At 41.0% G+C, this 17872-nt stretch overlaps 1 protein-coding gene across 1 annotated transcript; it reads right to left on the bottom strand.

Moving 5' to 3' along the window:
- Positions 1-9953: 9953 nt before the first annotated feature.
- On the bottom strand, positions 9954-14188 carry Defb118 (defensin beta 118). Its single transcript, XM_046433037.2, has 2 exons — positions 14131-14188; positions 9954-10457 (listed from the first exon to the last, which is right to left on the bottom strand). Exons 1-2 carry the CDS (start codon positions 14186-14188, stop codon positions 10276-10278), a joined length of 240 nt encoding a protein of 79 aa, XP_046288993.1. The 3' UTR covers positions 9954-10275.
- Between the last annotated feature and the right edge of the window lie 3684 nt (positions 14189-17872).

Here is a 17872-nt window from a genome sequence, read left to right as displayed (position 1 = left end):
ACTCAGAGGGCACTGGGACTCGTGGGATGGGTGGTAAGGCAGTAGGTGGAAATCTCGTGGACAAATTTGGGCTCAGTTTATGGAACTAAGAGAGAGCCAATGTAATGTGGGATAAACTGTCCTGTCAAAGTTTCAGGTTGTGAGGTTGGGGGTTTGTTTGTTGGTTATCACTGAGGAATTTGAATATTACATGCGGTTGTCATTGGTGACTGCGGAAATCCTTTAAGTCCTAAAAAATCTAGGAGGCTATTACCCACCGTGACAACCAATGTTAGCGTTTCAACCAAAAGTTCTAATTTTGCTTTTTAAGTCTTATCTTCCACTAATCTTCTTTCTTTCTTCCTGTTGAGTTCTACATTTTCAAAGCCACACTTCGCTCATTATCTTTCTCTACTTTTCTGATTCTTCAGAATTCATCACAATCGCTTTTTTTTTTTTTGCGGGGGGTGGGGAAGGTACTGGGGATTGAACTCAGGGGCACTCAACCACTGAGCCACATCTCCTGCCCTATTTTGAATTGTTTTTAGAGACAGGGTCTCACTGAGCTGTTTAGCACCTCACTATTCCTGAGGCTGGTTTTGAACTCGCAGTCCTCCTTCTTCAGCCTCCCAAGCCACTGGGATTACAGGTGTGCTCCCCGCCCCAAACCCTGTCCCCTGCGCCCGGCAGTATTATGTTTTGAAATGACTTTGCAATCAGTAGAGCTCGCTTCAGGGTACACAGTGTCACCAACCCATTTTCACATCTGTAACCAATACAGGTCCCCCAAATGCTCCTTCCAAATGCGACGTAAGCTCAACACCGTGCTCTGCAAACAGAGCTTGTGCCTGGCCAGCACCGTTCTCCTGTATTTAAGGAAGTGGCCGTTTCAGCATCTTGGGTTTAGACATTGAGTGGTGGGTTCATCCTTTGAGGATTACCTCCTTTTCTCCTTCCTTTGATGCTGCCACCCAGAACTTCACCCAACAAAGCTTAGGATCTGGAGAAAGATGCTAGTTCCGAATCTGTGTGGGGGAAAATGTAGGTCTAAGAACCTGGGCTGAACTTCTCACTGAAAACAATTTAAAATATATGATAAAACTTACGATAAAATAAAATATACAATAAAACTGGTTAAATATACAATAAAACTTCTTGAGCATCTTGACCTTGCAAGAAAACAAGATGAAGAATATTAAGGCCAGGTGAAGGCAGGCACTCTTCTGAAGGCAGTCCCTGAATCCCAACTTTGTCTTGGAGGCATTTGGTGCATCAGGTGAACCTGAGGTTTGGACTTTGAGCAGGGAGGTGAGGGCACCGGAAAGGAGATGTTGCCTGGGGTTTGAAAAAAATGTGTCTAGTAGGAGACTCTGACATAGGTCTCAGTCCTGAAAGTGTTACATCTGCTGTGAAAGGATAAACCAGCTACATGGTCCTTCTTTACAAGATGTTATCTGGCTTTGAATTTGGTGCTGGGTATACAGTTTAAAAAAAAGAAAAACTCCATTGAAAATTTACAACCTTAAACCTGTCCTCATGTAGTCTCAGCTAGAAGTTTTGGTACTTAAGTGGTTTATTTATTTTTTCACCTGTACAGAAGTATTTATGTAAGCATCTTTCATAATAGCCAAATGAACAATTAGAGGTGAATGAATGAACAAAATGTGGTATATCCATACAGTAGAATATTAGTCAACCATAAAAAGAAATGAAGTACTGATAGATAGATGTTGTGACATGGACAAACCTTGAAAGCGTTATGCCAAGAAGCCAGTCACAAAAGAATACATATTGTGTGATTCTATTTATGTGAAATATCTGAAATAGGCAAATCCATAGGAATAGAAAGTAGATTAGAGGTTGATAGGGGCCAAATTGGGAAAGGAGTATAAAATTACTGCTAATGGGGTTTCTTTTATGGGAATGAAATATTCTAAAATTAGACTGTGGTAATGGTTGTACATCCTTGTGAATACCCTAAAAACTACTGAATTGTATACTTCAAATAAGTTAAAATTTTGTCATTGGAATTATATCTGAATAGATTATTTTGTTAATAAAATAAAATGGGAATAAAGTTTAACCTCTCCACATTTGGTTTTCTCACCATTATCAGCAGTATTTTCTATTTACCCTGCGCCCCACACCCTTTTTAACTGATGTTTACACAATAACAGTTGTACTTTTTGTATTGGTGGAAAACCTACAGAGTGACAAGTTATTTATATTTTAATAATCACCACAGTATCTTCAGAAATTTGCAGCCTAGAGGTACATGATATAGGGGACATATGGTTATCCATCCTGTAGTCTGTGCATGGTGGCTGTGTGATTGTTCACTGGGGCACGGCAACAATTTTGAAAGCTACTAGGGATTTGGAGCCACTAAATTGGGAACTACTTAATGATAACATCAGAAGTGAGATATAAATAATGGCTAGTATAGAAAATTATACCCTAATTATGTACTCTGAAAATTCAGCTCCTGAAGTGATCAGTTTCTTTTAAATACTGAAGACTGCTTGAAAATTCCACTTTAGAACTGATTTTTAAAGTGTACTTATTTGGATTGCGGGTGTAGCTCAGTGGCAGAGCTCATGCGTAGCATGTGTGAGGCCCTGGGGTCAGACCCCAGCACCCATCCCCAAAAGAGAAGAAGAAGAAACATCATAGGGAAAAAATCAGAAGTAAACTAAATGTCTAATGATGCCTAATTAAGTTTTGGATATATTTATCTGTTGAAAATTAGGCAGCAATTGAGTATTATAATTAAGAATTGTAATTCTTGTAATCTAGCAATTTAAAAACAAGATATATTATCATATATCTTTAAACATTTTTTTTAAATGGACACATACCTTTATTTATTTTTGTGTGGTGCTGAGGATCGAACCCAGTGCCTCACACGTGCTCGACAAGTGCTGTATCACTGACCACAACCCCAGTCCTCACCTGAGTGGTTTATAATTTAGCTTAACTTGTCCCAGGACTCATAGCCTCAAAGATGTCCTACAGAAGCAAATGAAAGAGTAGACATTGAACCCAAGACTCAGTCAAGTTAATTGTACAAAGTTCCAGGGAAAATGAGCAAATCAGGACCCCAAATGACAAAGCACATAAGGAAAGGGCACCATGAGTTAAGGCAGCAGGAACCATAGACCAGGGACGGAGACTTCCAAGGACTTTCAAGTATCAGAATTACCAGTTATAAGAGACAAGTTCAAAAACCTAAATTCATGAGACCTGAGTCTTCCATCATGAATTCCTATCTAACCTCTTGAATACTAAAGTCAGAGTTGCAAAGAAGCACTCCAACCTGAGGTGGAAATGTTATGTTCAAAACTGGGACTTAGCAGGCCTAGAAAACATGGACTGCAGAAGTGGCTGGTTCAGTGACCCATGGGACCATTTCCTGCTTTAATTGTACCTGCTTTGCCACACACCAATGACGTCCTGAGGAATTTCTAAGGTTAGCTAACAGAAGAGGAAAATAAATGTCAGGTTTGTTGACACTGAAAAAAGTAAGCCTGGCAATGTGACGCATGCCTGTAATCCCAGAGGCTCAGGAGGCTGAGATGGGAGGATTGCAAGTTCAAAGCCAGCCTCAGCAATGACAAGGCGTTAAGCAACTCAGGGAGACCCTGTCTCTAAACAAAATATAAAGTAGGGCTGGGGATGTGGCTCCGTGGTTAAGTGGCCCTGAGTTCAATCTCTGGTCCCCACCACCCCCACCAAAAAAAAAAATCAGGTTTGTTTTTGCTGTGTGACAACCTGGTGTGGAGGTGGCCCAGAGAGTCAGTGAGGAGATCCTTCCATCGAAGGAGGGAGAACTTGAGCATGGCTCTGTGGTTGATTCACAGGAGAGGACGTGGGTGGCAGGGTTGTCTAGGAACTTGGAGAGAGCAAGGTTAGAGGGTCTGTAGCAGTGAGGCTTGGATAGTTATATGCGTGGACCTCTCTGAAAGGGGGCAGATGGGAGGATATTTGCAGGCTATCAGAAGGGGACAAATAAGCTCTAAATAATGAGCTGGCAAATCACTCACCCGTCCACCCACAATTGGGGGCCCTTGGTACCCTTGGATGTCCATGTGTGACCAAGGATTGGTCAAGGAAATGGGCCCAGGGAGCCAGCCTTTCAATTGCTTCTATTCCAATCTTGAAGCAACTGGGGCTAATAAAGGAAATCTTATAGCTTATACCCAGGGCAGCCAATTTCCTACAGCGAGAGAAAAAACAGGGCTTCAAGGCCAAGGTTAGTAGGAATTGGATGCTTTCATGTTGAAATATCTGCTGCTCGGTAAAGAAAGCTTTTGGCATCCTGGTGGCTGTTCTCATAAATGCAAAGACTTAGAATTCTGATAAAAATTCTGACCACTTATGCCATCATCCCTTTGGATGATAAGACTAACACAAGGAATGTGCCCTGGTGTCCCAAAACACTTGTTGGAAGGACAGAGGACACATGGAAATGTCAGTGTCAGAACTTAACTAAGTGATTAAGGCTATAGATAAGTCAGCAGCAAACGCTAGAGATGGGCTAAATCTTCTTGTGGAAATTACTCAATAATTCAAGAAGAATATTGAAGAATTTATAATTGGAAATCAGCTTCTTTGCACAGATGTGTTCATCTGGAATTACACCTGGGTTGGGCTGAGGGTGGATACCTGGTGTTTTCAATGCCTTCTGTACATGACACCGTCCATGGTTCTGAAGATGTGTGGGTGACATCTGAAAAGTCATGGGGGAGGATGAACTTTTGGGACGGGGTCTTGAGTTCCCAGTCTTCTGTCAGATTCTTCACCCACTCCGTCTTTGATGCTTACTTCAAAGTAGTCTGTGCTGGCACGGGCACAGAAGAAGAAATACGAATGGTCAGCAAATAGTATGAGAAAAGGTTCAATGTCACTAGCAATTAGAGAAAGGCAAATTAAAACTACATGGAGATTTCATCTCGCTCCAGTCAGAATGGCAATGATCAAGAATGCAAGTAACAATAAGTGTTGGTGAGGATGTGGGGAAAAGGCACACTCATACATTGCTGGTGGGACTGCAAATTGGTGCAGCCAATATGGAAAGCAGTGTGGAGATTCCTCAGAAAACTTGGAATGGAACCACCATTTGATCCTGTTACCCCACTCCTCAGCATAGACCCAAAGGACTTAAAATCAGCATACTATACTGACATAGCCACATCAATGTTCATAGCATTTGCCTCATTTTTTGTATTTCTTTGTTAAGATTTTCACACCTGTTAGGATGGATAGCTTTTCCACTCTTACGTGAGGGCCTTTTAGTACGCAGTCTTCTCTTGTTGATGTGCCCTGGACATAGTTCGTTGTGCATTATTGAGGCTAATTACAATTGGACTTCGTAATGTTTTCCTGTGACTGCTTTGGTTGTGATTAGTGGGTTTTGACACAATGCATACTGTGTTGGAGCCTAATGGACCTGAGTTCTCTGCAGGTCTTCAGAGAGTGGGGTCCCTCTGGCAATTCAGGCAGATGTAAACAGCAGGACACATGGGCTATACCCTTTGTGATTACTCCTTCAATCTTGTCCGTAATGTACAGTCTGGTAGGGAATGGAACCACCTATTGAGGTCCTCAGAGATGTGGTATCCATGACCAGTTTATTATTTCTTTCTGTTGGTGCTATGGGGGTGAATGTTCAGTATTAGGACTACAGGATTCCTTCCAACCGTGCTTACTCGGGCAAGGGTCAGTGATTGAAGGCTTTTATCTCCTGTATTCTTTAAATTAAAGTATCCACCAAAGTTTGAGTGGTGCTGGTTATGGCTGAAATCAGGTGCAGTCTCTGAGCTGTCCTGGAAATGGAGCTCCGTTGGCAGAGCACCCACCCAATGTGCTTGAAGTGCTGGGCTCCATCCCCATCACCACACAGAAAGAAGAAAACTGGCAATGACAGCAACAACAACAACAAAAAGCCAGATAAAGGAATAAAATAAAAACCAAAAAATACTGTCATGTACAACTAAAAAGAAAAAATTAAAAAAGAATAGAAAAATGTTTTAAAACTTGTTAAAAAAAAAACTTGTTAAAAAATCAAATAAAACCCACAATCACAGGGGTTGTGGCTCAGTGGTAGAGTGCTTGCCTTGCACTCATGAGGCACTGGGTTCAGTCCTCAGCACCACATAAAATAAATAAATAAGTACAATAAAGATATTGTGTCCATGTTCAACAACAACAACAATAACAACAACACAATTACCACAACATCAACAACAGAAAAGGAAGGGATAAAAACAATGCAGAATAAACTAAAAGGTTAAAAAATGATAATAATAAAAATAAAATGAGTAGCTGGGCATGGTGGCACACATCTGTAATCCCAGTGGCTCTGGAGGCTGAGACAGGAGGATCACAAGTTTAAAGCCAGCCTCAGCAACAGAGAGGTGGTAAGCAACTCAGTGAGATCCTGTCTCTAAATAAAATACAAAGTAGGGCTGGGGATGTGGCTTAGGGGTTGAGTGCCTCTGAGTTCAATCTCCACTACCAAAATAAAATAAAATAAGTAAAACCAGGAAAAATAAAGAATAAAAAAATTAAAAATTAAGAAAAGAATAAAAAAGTCAGAAAGAAGGAGAAGGTAAAGCAGAAAAAAAGAAGGAAAAAGAAAACAAAATTAAATATAATCAGAAACATTAAAAAAAAACGAAATAAAGTTACACAATTTTACTTACCAGCTCTCAATAAAACTTCTAAAACAAAACAAAACAAAAAAAGAATTTTGTCTGGATATACATAAGTATTCTTCTGGAAATTTTGGAATAAACAGCAAATAAACATAGGTTAATAAAATTGCACAGATGATTAATTACAATTGATTAATTAAAAAGTCATTTAATAGAAAAATATAAAAAGGAGGAGGAGGGGGGAAACATATATGCAAATAAAAACAGCAATAATGAAAAAAGTATTATTAGAAATAAAAACGTCCTGGCTACCAAGGTGCTCAATTGTGCAGGTGAGGCTGGATGTTTGCACCCTAAGCCAATGAGAGCTTCTTTCCATATCTGCTTAGACAGTGCATCCTTTGGGGAGAGCAGAGGCTGGGGTTCTGCATGGTCAGCTGACTCCATTGCTCTTTGCCTGCAGTGGGGAGAGGGCAAGGTGGAGGAAAGTGGCTCCTCTCCCGGCAGCCAGGAAGCAGACAGAGGAGGAGCCAGGTGGACAGACACATTCCTGGAGACCTCCTTCCTCCAGCCACGCCCCACCTGCCTACAGTTACCACCTAGTACACTTGTCCTTTCAAATTGTTAATCCATCCAATGGATTAATCCACTAAGTAGGGTACAACTCTCACAGCTAATCCTTTCACCTCTGGTCATTTGTGCATTCACACAGGAGGTTTTGGGGGACACCTCGTATCCAAACTATGACACCAGGCAAAGATTGGCTCAGTTATTTGGGCTGTGTACTCCAAGATCCCAGGAGACACAGACACTGCAGTGTGTCACCAAGCTACATGGCATGCAATTGTGTGGCATGAGCTCCCTCTGGGGCCCTTTGTGCTGTGCACTCTAAGGCCACTGACGTGGGGAAGGGGAGCTGTGATGGGTCAAGGATTCTGTCATCTTTTGTGCTGCTCACTCTGAGGATGGGGAGAGGCTAGGAAGTCGTGACTCTCTGTGCTGGGGTAGTGGCAGTGGTGGCAACAGGCCCTGCACAACCCCCCACCCACAACTCTGGTTGTGAGAACTCCCAGGCAAAATCACAAAGGACTGCTCAATCACCCACAACCCCACTGCAGACTCCCCCAACCACAGGTTTTCAAAGGGGAAGCTTCCTCTGTTCCCTTATGGAGACCCCACTGCCTGGGATTCTCAGCGATTGGGTGTCTAGCTTCAGGTGAACCAGGTGTGACGTTCCAGTGGTTTGGATTCTATCTCATGGAGAAGAGAGGCACCTGCTTAGACAAGTGCTGGGTGCCTCCGATCTGCCATCTTGAATCAGGATCGCTCAGACTTTTCATGGACGTGTGCCCTAATGTGTGCCACCAAGAACTACAACAACTCCTTGTCCTGACAGGATGTCGGTGGTTGGCAGAATTTGCCTCGGGCTGCAGCGCAGGTGTGAATTCAGTCTCAGGTGCAGGTTGATCTTATTCCATGGAACGCCACCCTTGGTTCACCTCAAGGAAGGCGCCCAATAGCTGATGGAAGGTTCAGGTTTTGTGGCTGGTAGGGACTTCAATCTGTGTGAAATGAATTTCTCTTGGCCCCGGGGCCTTCATGGTTGTTCATTACTGGGAGATTTGACCATGAATTCAGTGGACCATGGAGACTATAGCAGTTGCACAGGTTTAATTGCTTTTCCATTCCAAATGCTTTCCTCTAGATGTGGCCCCGTCTTGTGGGCACACAGGCTGATCATTTACCCACCATCTCTCAACTTCTTCCTTCTGGGTTCCGGGGCTAGGACTCTGCACACATCTCCCAGGCACTCTGCCATCTGGCCTTCTGTTCTATGAGAGGCACCAGGGGTGGATCAGGAAGGGAGAGCTCACTGCCCTCCTATACCCTGTGTCCTTCTATCACTCCAGCACTGGAACTTTGTCTCAGGGTGGCTGTTTGCCCCAGGAGCAGCAAATACTTTTAGTCTCTAGTTGTTGTTGTTGTTGTTGTTTTAATACTCGAATAAATTTCCACCCTGGTGCCTCTTTATAAGAATCTGTAACAGGGCTGGGATTGAGGCTCAGCGGTGGAGCACTTGCCTAGCGTGTGTGGGGCCCTGGTTCAATGCTCAGCACCACATATAAATAAATAAAATAAAGGCATTGTGTCCATCTACACCTAAAAAATAAATATTAAAAAAAGAATCTGTAACATGCGAGGATCACCCCTTGTCTGAAAGAAGAGGCCCACCTTTGCAGCCTCTGTCCTCTGAGCTCCTAGGTCATGGTGACTTCAAACTCCTCCTGTCAACTCTGAGGTGGTAGCTACTCCCTGCATTTGTCTTCTTGGGCTACCTGGGGGTTCTCTTTTGCTCTGTTTGTCCTCCAACAGCTGATAAACCAATGTATAAAATCTTGGTCAAAATGCCTTGTGTGTGTGTCTGTGGGGGGGTTCTGACTGTGTAATAACTTGGTATCAGGAGTGATAATGGGAATAGACCCTCACATGTGAGGTTTGTGTTACCTTCCAATGGACAAGTGATACATTGGTAATTCATGGCATGCAATGGTATCATAATTAATTCAATCACTATTGTTGTTGCTTGAGACTGAGTTACTAACACAAGTTCTTGGGGTCCAAACAGAGTCCAGAACTGGATAGTTATGGTAGGAAAGATGACTCCCAAGCCCCTGGGGTGTGATGGTGTTTGGAAACAATGGAGAGAACTCACAGAATAAACCCAACAAAATCAAGGCTTTAATCTCTCAACAGAAGTCATAATCAAAAACTTTCATTTCAGGCTCGTTGAAAATCAGACTCCGCAATTAATTGTGCAGTTTGTAGATTTCAACTTCAGGTTAGTTCACAGACTTACACATTTGATCATGTCAAAATTAAAGTATTGATTAGGAAGGACTGGGTCCTGACACTTGACAAATGTGTGGAATCAGATGGAACTGATAATTTAGAATCTTTATTGTTTAGGAGCCCGTCTCTTATGTCTGAGTAGCTTTCCGTTGCCTGCAGACCCTAATGTAGTCTGCCCTGAGTTTGCTGCTAAATTCCTCTAGAGTCAGATTTCAACATGCCCCAGAGTGACAGTTACAAAGCCAGACCTATGAAGACATAATTTACACCCCCAAATAATTTCAAGACTTTGCTACTTTTAATAAGCATAACCTGAAGATATGTTCAGGTCTAGATTCTAATGTATGGTGTTTTTGTTTTTTTTCCCCCATAGTAAAAAACATGGGTCTGGGATTCAAGATGTGGGAGCAGGGATGGTTCTTTTCTTCCTCATTCATTTTTATCACAGGTCGTTAAGGTGGGCCACATGAGGTTTTCAACACAGATACGCAGTTAAATGATTGGTCTTCTTTCTGCAGCCCCCGCATAATCTACTTACAGAGTTTGTCCACAGGAGTGGTGATACTTGTGCAAAGATGATTTGCATTAGACAGGACTGAATTTAACAACATTTAAGTCTTTTTGTCCTTGGAAACGTGTTATCTTTCCTCAAGTCACCCAAAGTCATGCAGATGGTGGCACACTCGTGGCCCTCTTTGACATCTCAACCCTCTTCTTCCTTTTACAGACAAACTGTTTGAAAGACTAACCCTAGTTGTTTACTTCCTTCTCTACTCATCTTGGATAGTTACTACGAAATCATCAGCACCATGGGTGGGGTCTCCTTGGTGGGTCTGTGCAGTTGAGAATCTGTCTTGCTGGGAACACAGCAATAGTTACCATGTTTACATGGCTTCTTCACCTGTTCACCAGATCTGCAGTTTTTCCTGCAGTGTCCTTTTATGACCCAGCAAGATTTTTGGCTCCTGTGGACTGAGAAGAGCAACAGAGGCAGTGAATTAGCTCAAGCTGTTGGTGCTCATCATCGTGATGTTGGGGTGACCATACTCCCAACAGCCCTGTGCTTGCTGGTTAAGGGAGATTATGTGAATGAAGGAAGGTCTGGCGCATCTCCAAACATCTCACCATCATTGTCGAAAGAAACTTGCTAGCTAACAGGGAACTTGGGTTATTGGGTGAGAAGTGATAATGATCACGTCAAATTAGTTGTTCAAAATAGGCTCATTCAATTTCATCTCAGCTGAGTTCTTTGCATTTGCTGAACCACAGACCCAGGGATTTCAATTTAAGTTGGGCCTACAATTTTCACTTAAAATATACTTAGAGCAATTGGTCTACGCAGGAGGAATCTTCTAGAGGACATGGACAGGTAGATGGCATAACTTGTAATAGTTATGTGTGAATACTTCTCTCCAGACTCACCCAGTCTTATACACTAACTATATACAGCGTTTTGTGTATCAATTATAATTCTAAAAAAAAAGTGTTTTTTTTTGGGGGGGGGTTCTGTTTTTTAGCTACAGACTTCAGAAACACAGCTATAGTGGATTATTTACTGGTTCTCATCCCTGAACAAGCATGAGAGCCTCTCCGGTGAGCTTGTTAAAATACAAATCACGGAGTTCCAGCCCCAGAGTTTCTAATTCAGTAGATGTGGAAATTAACTTTGCTAATGGGATCCCAGAGGGTGCTGATGTTGCTGGTTGGGACAATCAGTGCCTCATAAATAAAGCCTGGAATATCTTTAGATGATATCTACTCATTAATAAACTCTCAACCAATTAGTTGAAAGAATCTGAGGAGGAAACATCCCCATGAGTAGCTGGATATGTTTTGTTTCATTTTTGAGAAAGATTTGTGAAAGATGTTTGGGTAATTTTACAGAAAACCTATGAGTAAGTCATAATATGGAGTCAGGGCAACCAACAAGTTTTACTTTTAAAGGCTTCATTACTTAAGTGTCCAGCAACCATCTATCTATCTCCATGTGGCTGTTGATTTTGATATGAAATTTTTTTGTTTGTTTTCTCTTAGATAGACAGGACTAGAAAATGTAGGCCAACTCTCCATCATGTCAGCTGAGAAACCAACTTCCTTAACAAGACTCCTAGAGCGCAAGAAATAAAATCAAGACTCAGTAAATGGGATAGTACCAAACTAAAACACTTCTTCACGGCAAAGAAAATAATTCAGGGGCTGGGGATGTAGCTCAGTTGGTAGAGTGCTTGCCTCGCATGCACAAGGCCCTGGGTTCAATCCCCAGCAACACACACACACACACAAACACACACACACACAAAAAAAGAAGCAAACAATCCAGAGTGTGAAGAGAGAGCCTACAGAATGGGAGAAAATCTTTGCCACCTGCACCTCAGATGGAGCACTAATCTCCAGAATACATAAAGAACTCAAAAAACTTAACACAAAAACCCCCAAATAACCGAATCAATAAATGGGGCTGAAGAACTGAACAGACACTTCACAGAAGAAATAATCGGTCAACAAATATATGAAAAAATGTTCAACATCTCTGACAATTAGAGAAACGCAAATCAAAACTGCACAGAATGAATTTTGTAAAGGCGTGTCCTTTAATTAAAGAAATGTGAAATAAATACACTGGGAAATGATACTCCAGATTTCTATTAGATAATATTTGCCTAAAATGGCACTTTACTATTTTAATATTTCCATAGTTTTTAAATATCAAATATGTCTGTGTCTTTTAAGCAGCATATAATTTGAGCTTTCTTTAGCTCATTAAAGAGTGTGAGCTTTTATTGGTAAACTTAACTCGATTATATTTATTGTAATTAAAATTAAAATTAAAAATACTTATTTCTGTAATTTTGTCTTCTATTATAATTTTATTTACTTGTTTACTACTTTCAATTAGCTGAATAAGGGTTCCCTTGATTGGCTTAAAGTGTACTGATTTTATTTTTATTTTTATACCATAAGCAATTGTGCAAAGCCCTGGGCTATGACTGATTTCTGAAACTTTTCCATGATTACATCTCACCCCTTCACAAACTACTTGAGCAGTGGTGGTCATATTGTTGGCTTTCTCTTCAGTGAGTCTTGATCATTCTCTTCTGACCATGTTGATTATCTGAAACTTATGAGCAATTATGGAATCATTTATCCTTCTTTCTAGTCTAGTTTAGTGTTGTGTGTGTGTGTGTATGTTTGGTTGTGTTTTTTGTTCTTTTTGTGGTGCTGGGCCCTTCCACACTACCCCTTGCCCTCTATTACTTCACCACTAAACTGCATCTCTAGCCCTCTAGCCTAGATTTAAAGTCAACTATAAAATTAGAAATAATTGATAATTCTTACCCATCACACCTTTTCCAGCAGCCTTCTGGATTTTTTTTCTCTTTTGATCTGAGTTCTTTCTCCATGAAAGTTTACAAAATGGATCTTTGTGTGACAAACCTTAGAGATGTTATATGCTTGAGAATATTTTTGTTATGTCCCTATATTTAAAAAGCAGTGTGATGGATATAACATTCTAGCTTCAAAGTTCTTTTCCTTCACCATTCAAAGTATTTTTTTCCCTTTCACAATAATATTATAGTTGAGAAGTTGACATAACCCAGATGCTTTTGAGTTTGTATAAACAAATGTTCATTTGAGTTTTCTAAAGCTCATTTGCTCTGGAAAGCAATTGATTTCTTCCAGGTATGTATGACTCAAAGGACACTTAGAAAAGATGCTTATGAAAACCAAAATTACAATCTTACTCTTTTCCTAACAAGTTGACTTCTATGAACTTATTTAGAAATTTTTGCCCAAGTGTGCAAGTTGGAAAGGTCCCATTTTACCTTAAGTGGATATTAGATATATAAATTATGATCTACCTATCTAATAGAATAGCAAATGACTTCTAGAAGCAATGAGGCAGATTTCTATGTACTGACAAGGAAGATGTCAAGCACATAACTGCTGAATTAAAAACCTTTTGAACATAAAGTATAATTACCTTTTATTTTTGGTTAAAACTATAGGTATATACATGTTTATATGGATTTATATATACATAAAGAAAAGGTTTTAGATTTCAGAAGTAGGGGAATAATACCTTGTTTAAAAAATCATAGAGGTCTTTAGGTCTTTATAAACAGTTTCAAAGCTCTGACAATTTGTTTATGAAATCTTATTATAAATCATTAACAAAATCACAGACTTTTTTTGATTAGAGAGGAACAGAAAAGTCTGTACTTTCTTCCACATGACTGTCCCGAAGATACTTTCATCCCAGAATAGGAGAATGGGGGTTTTGTAGGAAGCAATAACAGAACTTAATGTCTAAGAAAGGCTCAGGGCTCACCATCTGGTAGAGATCGAAAACCTGCTGAGGTAGAGCAGCCTCTCAGTTGGGTCACTGGGACACTGACTGATGCCAAGTACCAAGGGAAGCAGTCAGATACCAAAGGGATTTCTCAGAAAACACTGCCCTATTCCATGGCTCCAGGTCTGTGGGCCAGATGTACTCCCAACATAGGGACTCGGGTCTGTCCTGAGAGGAAAGCATTCTGCTATGATCATGCCGACTTCAGCCACCCCAGCAAACCCCGTCTAAGCAGTGGAAAGATATGAAGCTCCCCAACCTGTTCTCTTTTCTGGCTTCCTTGGTTCTGTTTACCTGGGAACATCTGGAACAGGACCAAAACCACAATAAGAGTCAGCAGCCCGCATTTCATGGTCTTGGAGAAGGATGCGGCAGATGCAGAAGTCCAGAACCTTCTGCAGTGGCGCTCTGGACTCAGGTTTTTATTTGTTCTAGGGGGTGGAGTCCAGAGGGTAGCCATGGGTAATGAGCAATGCAGAGAGGTATAAAGGAATGTGGGTCCTTTGGCCAGTAGCACTAACTGATGATTCACCGCTCAGCACGCTATTCTAGCTCTCTCCTAGTGTGTACAGAGCACCTGCAATGTTAGGAAGGCTTCCTGCCCCCTCCTTGCCCCCATGGGTGTGTTGAGATCATTCTGCTCAAGACCCCTTCCTCTCTGTCCTAACACTTCTCACGCTGCTTTGGGACCAACTGAAGACTCCTGGTGGGGTAGGGGGGCAGAAACAGTCTCTCGACTGTTTCAAGGGCTAGGAGGTTAAACTTATGGGGCTCAAGAAGAAATATTTCAATGAAGAGAATGAACACATTTTTTTATACAATGCATAATCCTGGGGACTCTTATAATCAGGGTCTTTGGAATTAAGTAGGTCAGACCTTGTTTTATAGATGAGAACCCTAGGTCGAAAGAAGGGGAAGGACTAGCAGGCAGGAGAGTTGGGGACAGATACCATCAGAAATGCCCACCTCCCAGGGTAGAGAAGTATAACAGCGTTGCTGCTCAACAAAAGGCATCCAGGGAGAGGGCATAGCCAGTAGAGGAGCCACCCACACACAGGACCGACTCTGGACCCGAGGTCACTTCGGTCTACCTCAGTCTTGCCTCTCCCTGGCTCCCTGTTCACCCTGTGATCAGCCCTTGCAGAACGAGCCACACAACCTCTGCCCACATCCTTCTTGGCCTCAGAAGTACTAATACAGCTGTAGAGGAAGTGCCCAATTTTCTTGTTCTGGAGAAGTTTCTAGGTGATTGATTGATTGATTTCTCATTTCATGGTTAGTTTCTAGTATTAATGGATGACTATCAAATTCTAGGACCTTGCTGGGCACAGTGACTCACGCCTGTAATCACAACCAGGCTGAGACAGGAGATCACAAGTTCAACGCCAGCCTCAGCAACCTAGTGAGACCCTAAGTAACTTAGTGAGACCCTGTCTTAAAATGAAACATAGAAAGGGATGGGGATGTGGTTCAGGGGTTAAGAGCTCCTGGGTATGACCCTGGTACAAACAAACAAACAAAAAACTAGGACCTGTTCGCCTTTAGTTTGGGGAATTTAGTAATCCTTTCTTTTTACCAAAGAATCAGGACCTTTGATATGATCTGGGACAAAAGTCTTCTATTCAATTAAGCTTTTTCATCCTTTTAATTAAATCCCAATAGTATCATTTATTTTCTATTTATTTGAAGTATGAACTATTCAGAGAGCTGTGTTAAAATTCCCCAGATAGGATTACATAGCTAATCCAGTTCTCCTTGTATTTCTTTCTAGTAGTTTTTATTTACACGCTTATTTTGTTGATTTATTTTGCAGTGCATAATTTTTATGACTGTTGAGGTTTCTTTGTGCATTTTTTAAAATTTTTGTGTTACCACCTAGATGTAGGTGACACCAGCCATTTTTTTTTGTACTTGTAGATGGACAGAATGCCTTTATTTTATTTATTTTTAGGTGGCACTGAGGATCAAATCCAGGGCCTCACACATGCTAGGCAAGCGCTCTGCCACTGAGCTACAGCCCCAGCCCTCTGTGTGGATTTTGACATATGATTTTACCTAACATTCCACTTGTCTTCCCCTTGAGTCCCACTTCCACTCTCAGTGTTGGTTAACAGAGGAGTTGTTCTCTGGCTCCGAATCTGTCCCAACATTGGCAGCCCTTTCAATAGTCTATACAAATTATTGTACTGGACTTCCAACTGTCAGAATTGCAGATGAGGAGTCTGATGCCGGTTGGATCCTCTTTCCTTTATTAGTGTCTTGTATCTTTTGACTGTAAGTTTCTTTTATGTTTCTTCTATATTTTAGGAATTAAATTTTTTTAAAAAATTTTTCTTAGTTGTAGTTGGACACAATATCTTATTTTATTTATTTTTATGTGGTGCTGAGGATCGAACCCAGGGCCTTGCAAGTGGTAGGCGAGCTCTCTACTGCTGAGCCACAATCCCAGCCCTAGGAAAATTTTTAATCACATAAAATTATATGTATTTCTGGAGTGCACATGATGCTTTAGTATGTGTGTGTGTGTGTGTGTGTGTGTATATATATATATATATATATATATATATATATATATGTAAATTTCAAATCAGGGCAAGCATATCTACTTCCTCAAACATTTACCATTTCATTTATTTTTGTGGTAAAAGTATTCAAAGTCCTTTCTTCTCACCTTTTTGAAGTGTAGGGTACATTATTGTTATCTGTAGCCCCACTCCTGTGCACCTGAACACCAACACTTGCTTACTTTTATCTAACTGTAACTGAGTATCCTTTGACCAACCTGTCATCACCCCTCCCTGCCTGCTAAGCTCCCCTGCTTCTGGAAACGATTTTACTCTTAACTTCTATGAGATCAACTATTTTATACTCCACATATGAGTGAGATCCTTTTGTGCCAGATCAACTCACGCAACATTCTATCCTTCACTTTCAACCTCCAGACTCTCTTCTTCTCCTGTTTTCTTCTAGTACTTTCATAGTTCGGGTCTTATATCGAAGCCTTTGATGCATTTGGAGTTCATATTCTTGTACTTTGTGATCTGCAGGGGTCTATTTTCATTCTTCTGCACTGTGCTTATCCAATTTTCCCATCACTGACCCTAACCAGCCTGTGTTCATAGCACCTTGGGGAGGATCGGTTGAGTGTGGTGGGTGGGTTTATTCCTGAGCTCCCTGCTCTGTTCCCTTGGTCTATATGTCTGTTTTGATGTGGGTGTCATGCTGTTTTGATTACTATAAATTTGTAGTATGCTTTCAAGTCAGGCAGCTTCACGTCTCCTGCTTGGCTCTTTTCACTCAAGATTGCTTTGATTTTGTGTGTGTGTGTGTGTGTGTGCGTGTTTCCATATAAATTTTAGATTTTTTTCTTTCTTTTTCTGTGAAGAATGTCATTGAAATTTTGATTTTTGGGTAGTATAGACATTTTAACAATATTTCCCTCCCTTCCCCAGTCCCTTTCCTCTACTCTCTTGGTCTCCCTTCCCTCTTCATGAGATCCCCCAACACATCCATTTTAGCAATATTGATTCTTCCATTCCATAAACGTGGAAAGTCCATTGTGTGTGTGTGTGTGTGTGTCCTCTTCAATTTCTTTCATCAGTGTTTTATTGTTTTCATTGCTGAGATCGATTCACCTCTTTGGTCATGTTCCTGGAAATCCTGATATTGCCTTTTTATTCAGGGAATGTAAATTTTTTTGAAAACTGATTGGTGTCTGGATATGTGCTTTTTCTCATGGGTATGCCTGGATTTTGGTGAATCCTTTCCATCTAAAACACGCTTTTTTTCAGTTCTGAGAATTTTTCTTCTAGTGTGTCTCTAATTGCAACGTTGCATGTTTCTTTTCGAATTCTTGAGCTCATTATTTGAGAGGTGGTGTGGCAGCATTCTTGAAAATACTTTTTCTTCTTGGGGTGTGCAGAAGTCCTCTCATCAGAGTGTGAGGAAAGAGCAGGAAATAGTCTCCTAGCAAACAGTTCTCATTTCGTTGTCTTTTCTTTCCCATGATGAAATATCTCTTCCATTTCATCTGATT

This window comes from Marmota monax, unplaced genomic scaffold, assembly GCF_021218885.2.
Source record: "Marmota monax isolate L192 unplaced genomic scaffold, Marmota_monax_Labrador192_F-V1.1 WCK01_AAM20220418_F8-fsc00014, whole genome shotgun sequence".
Taxonomy (NCBI): domain Eukaryota; kingdom Metazoa; phylum Chordata; class Mammalia; order Rodentia; family Sciuridae; genus Marmota; species Marmota monax.
This window is presented reverse-complemented; position numbering and strand designations above follow the sequence as displayed.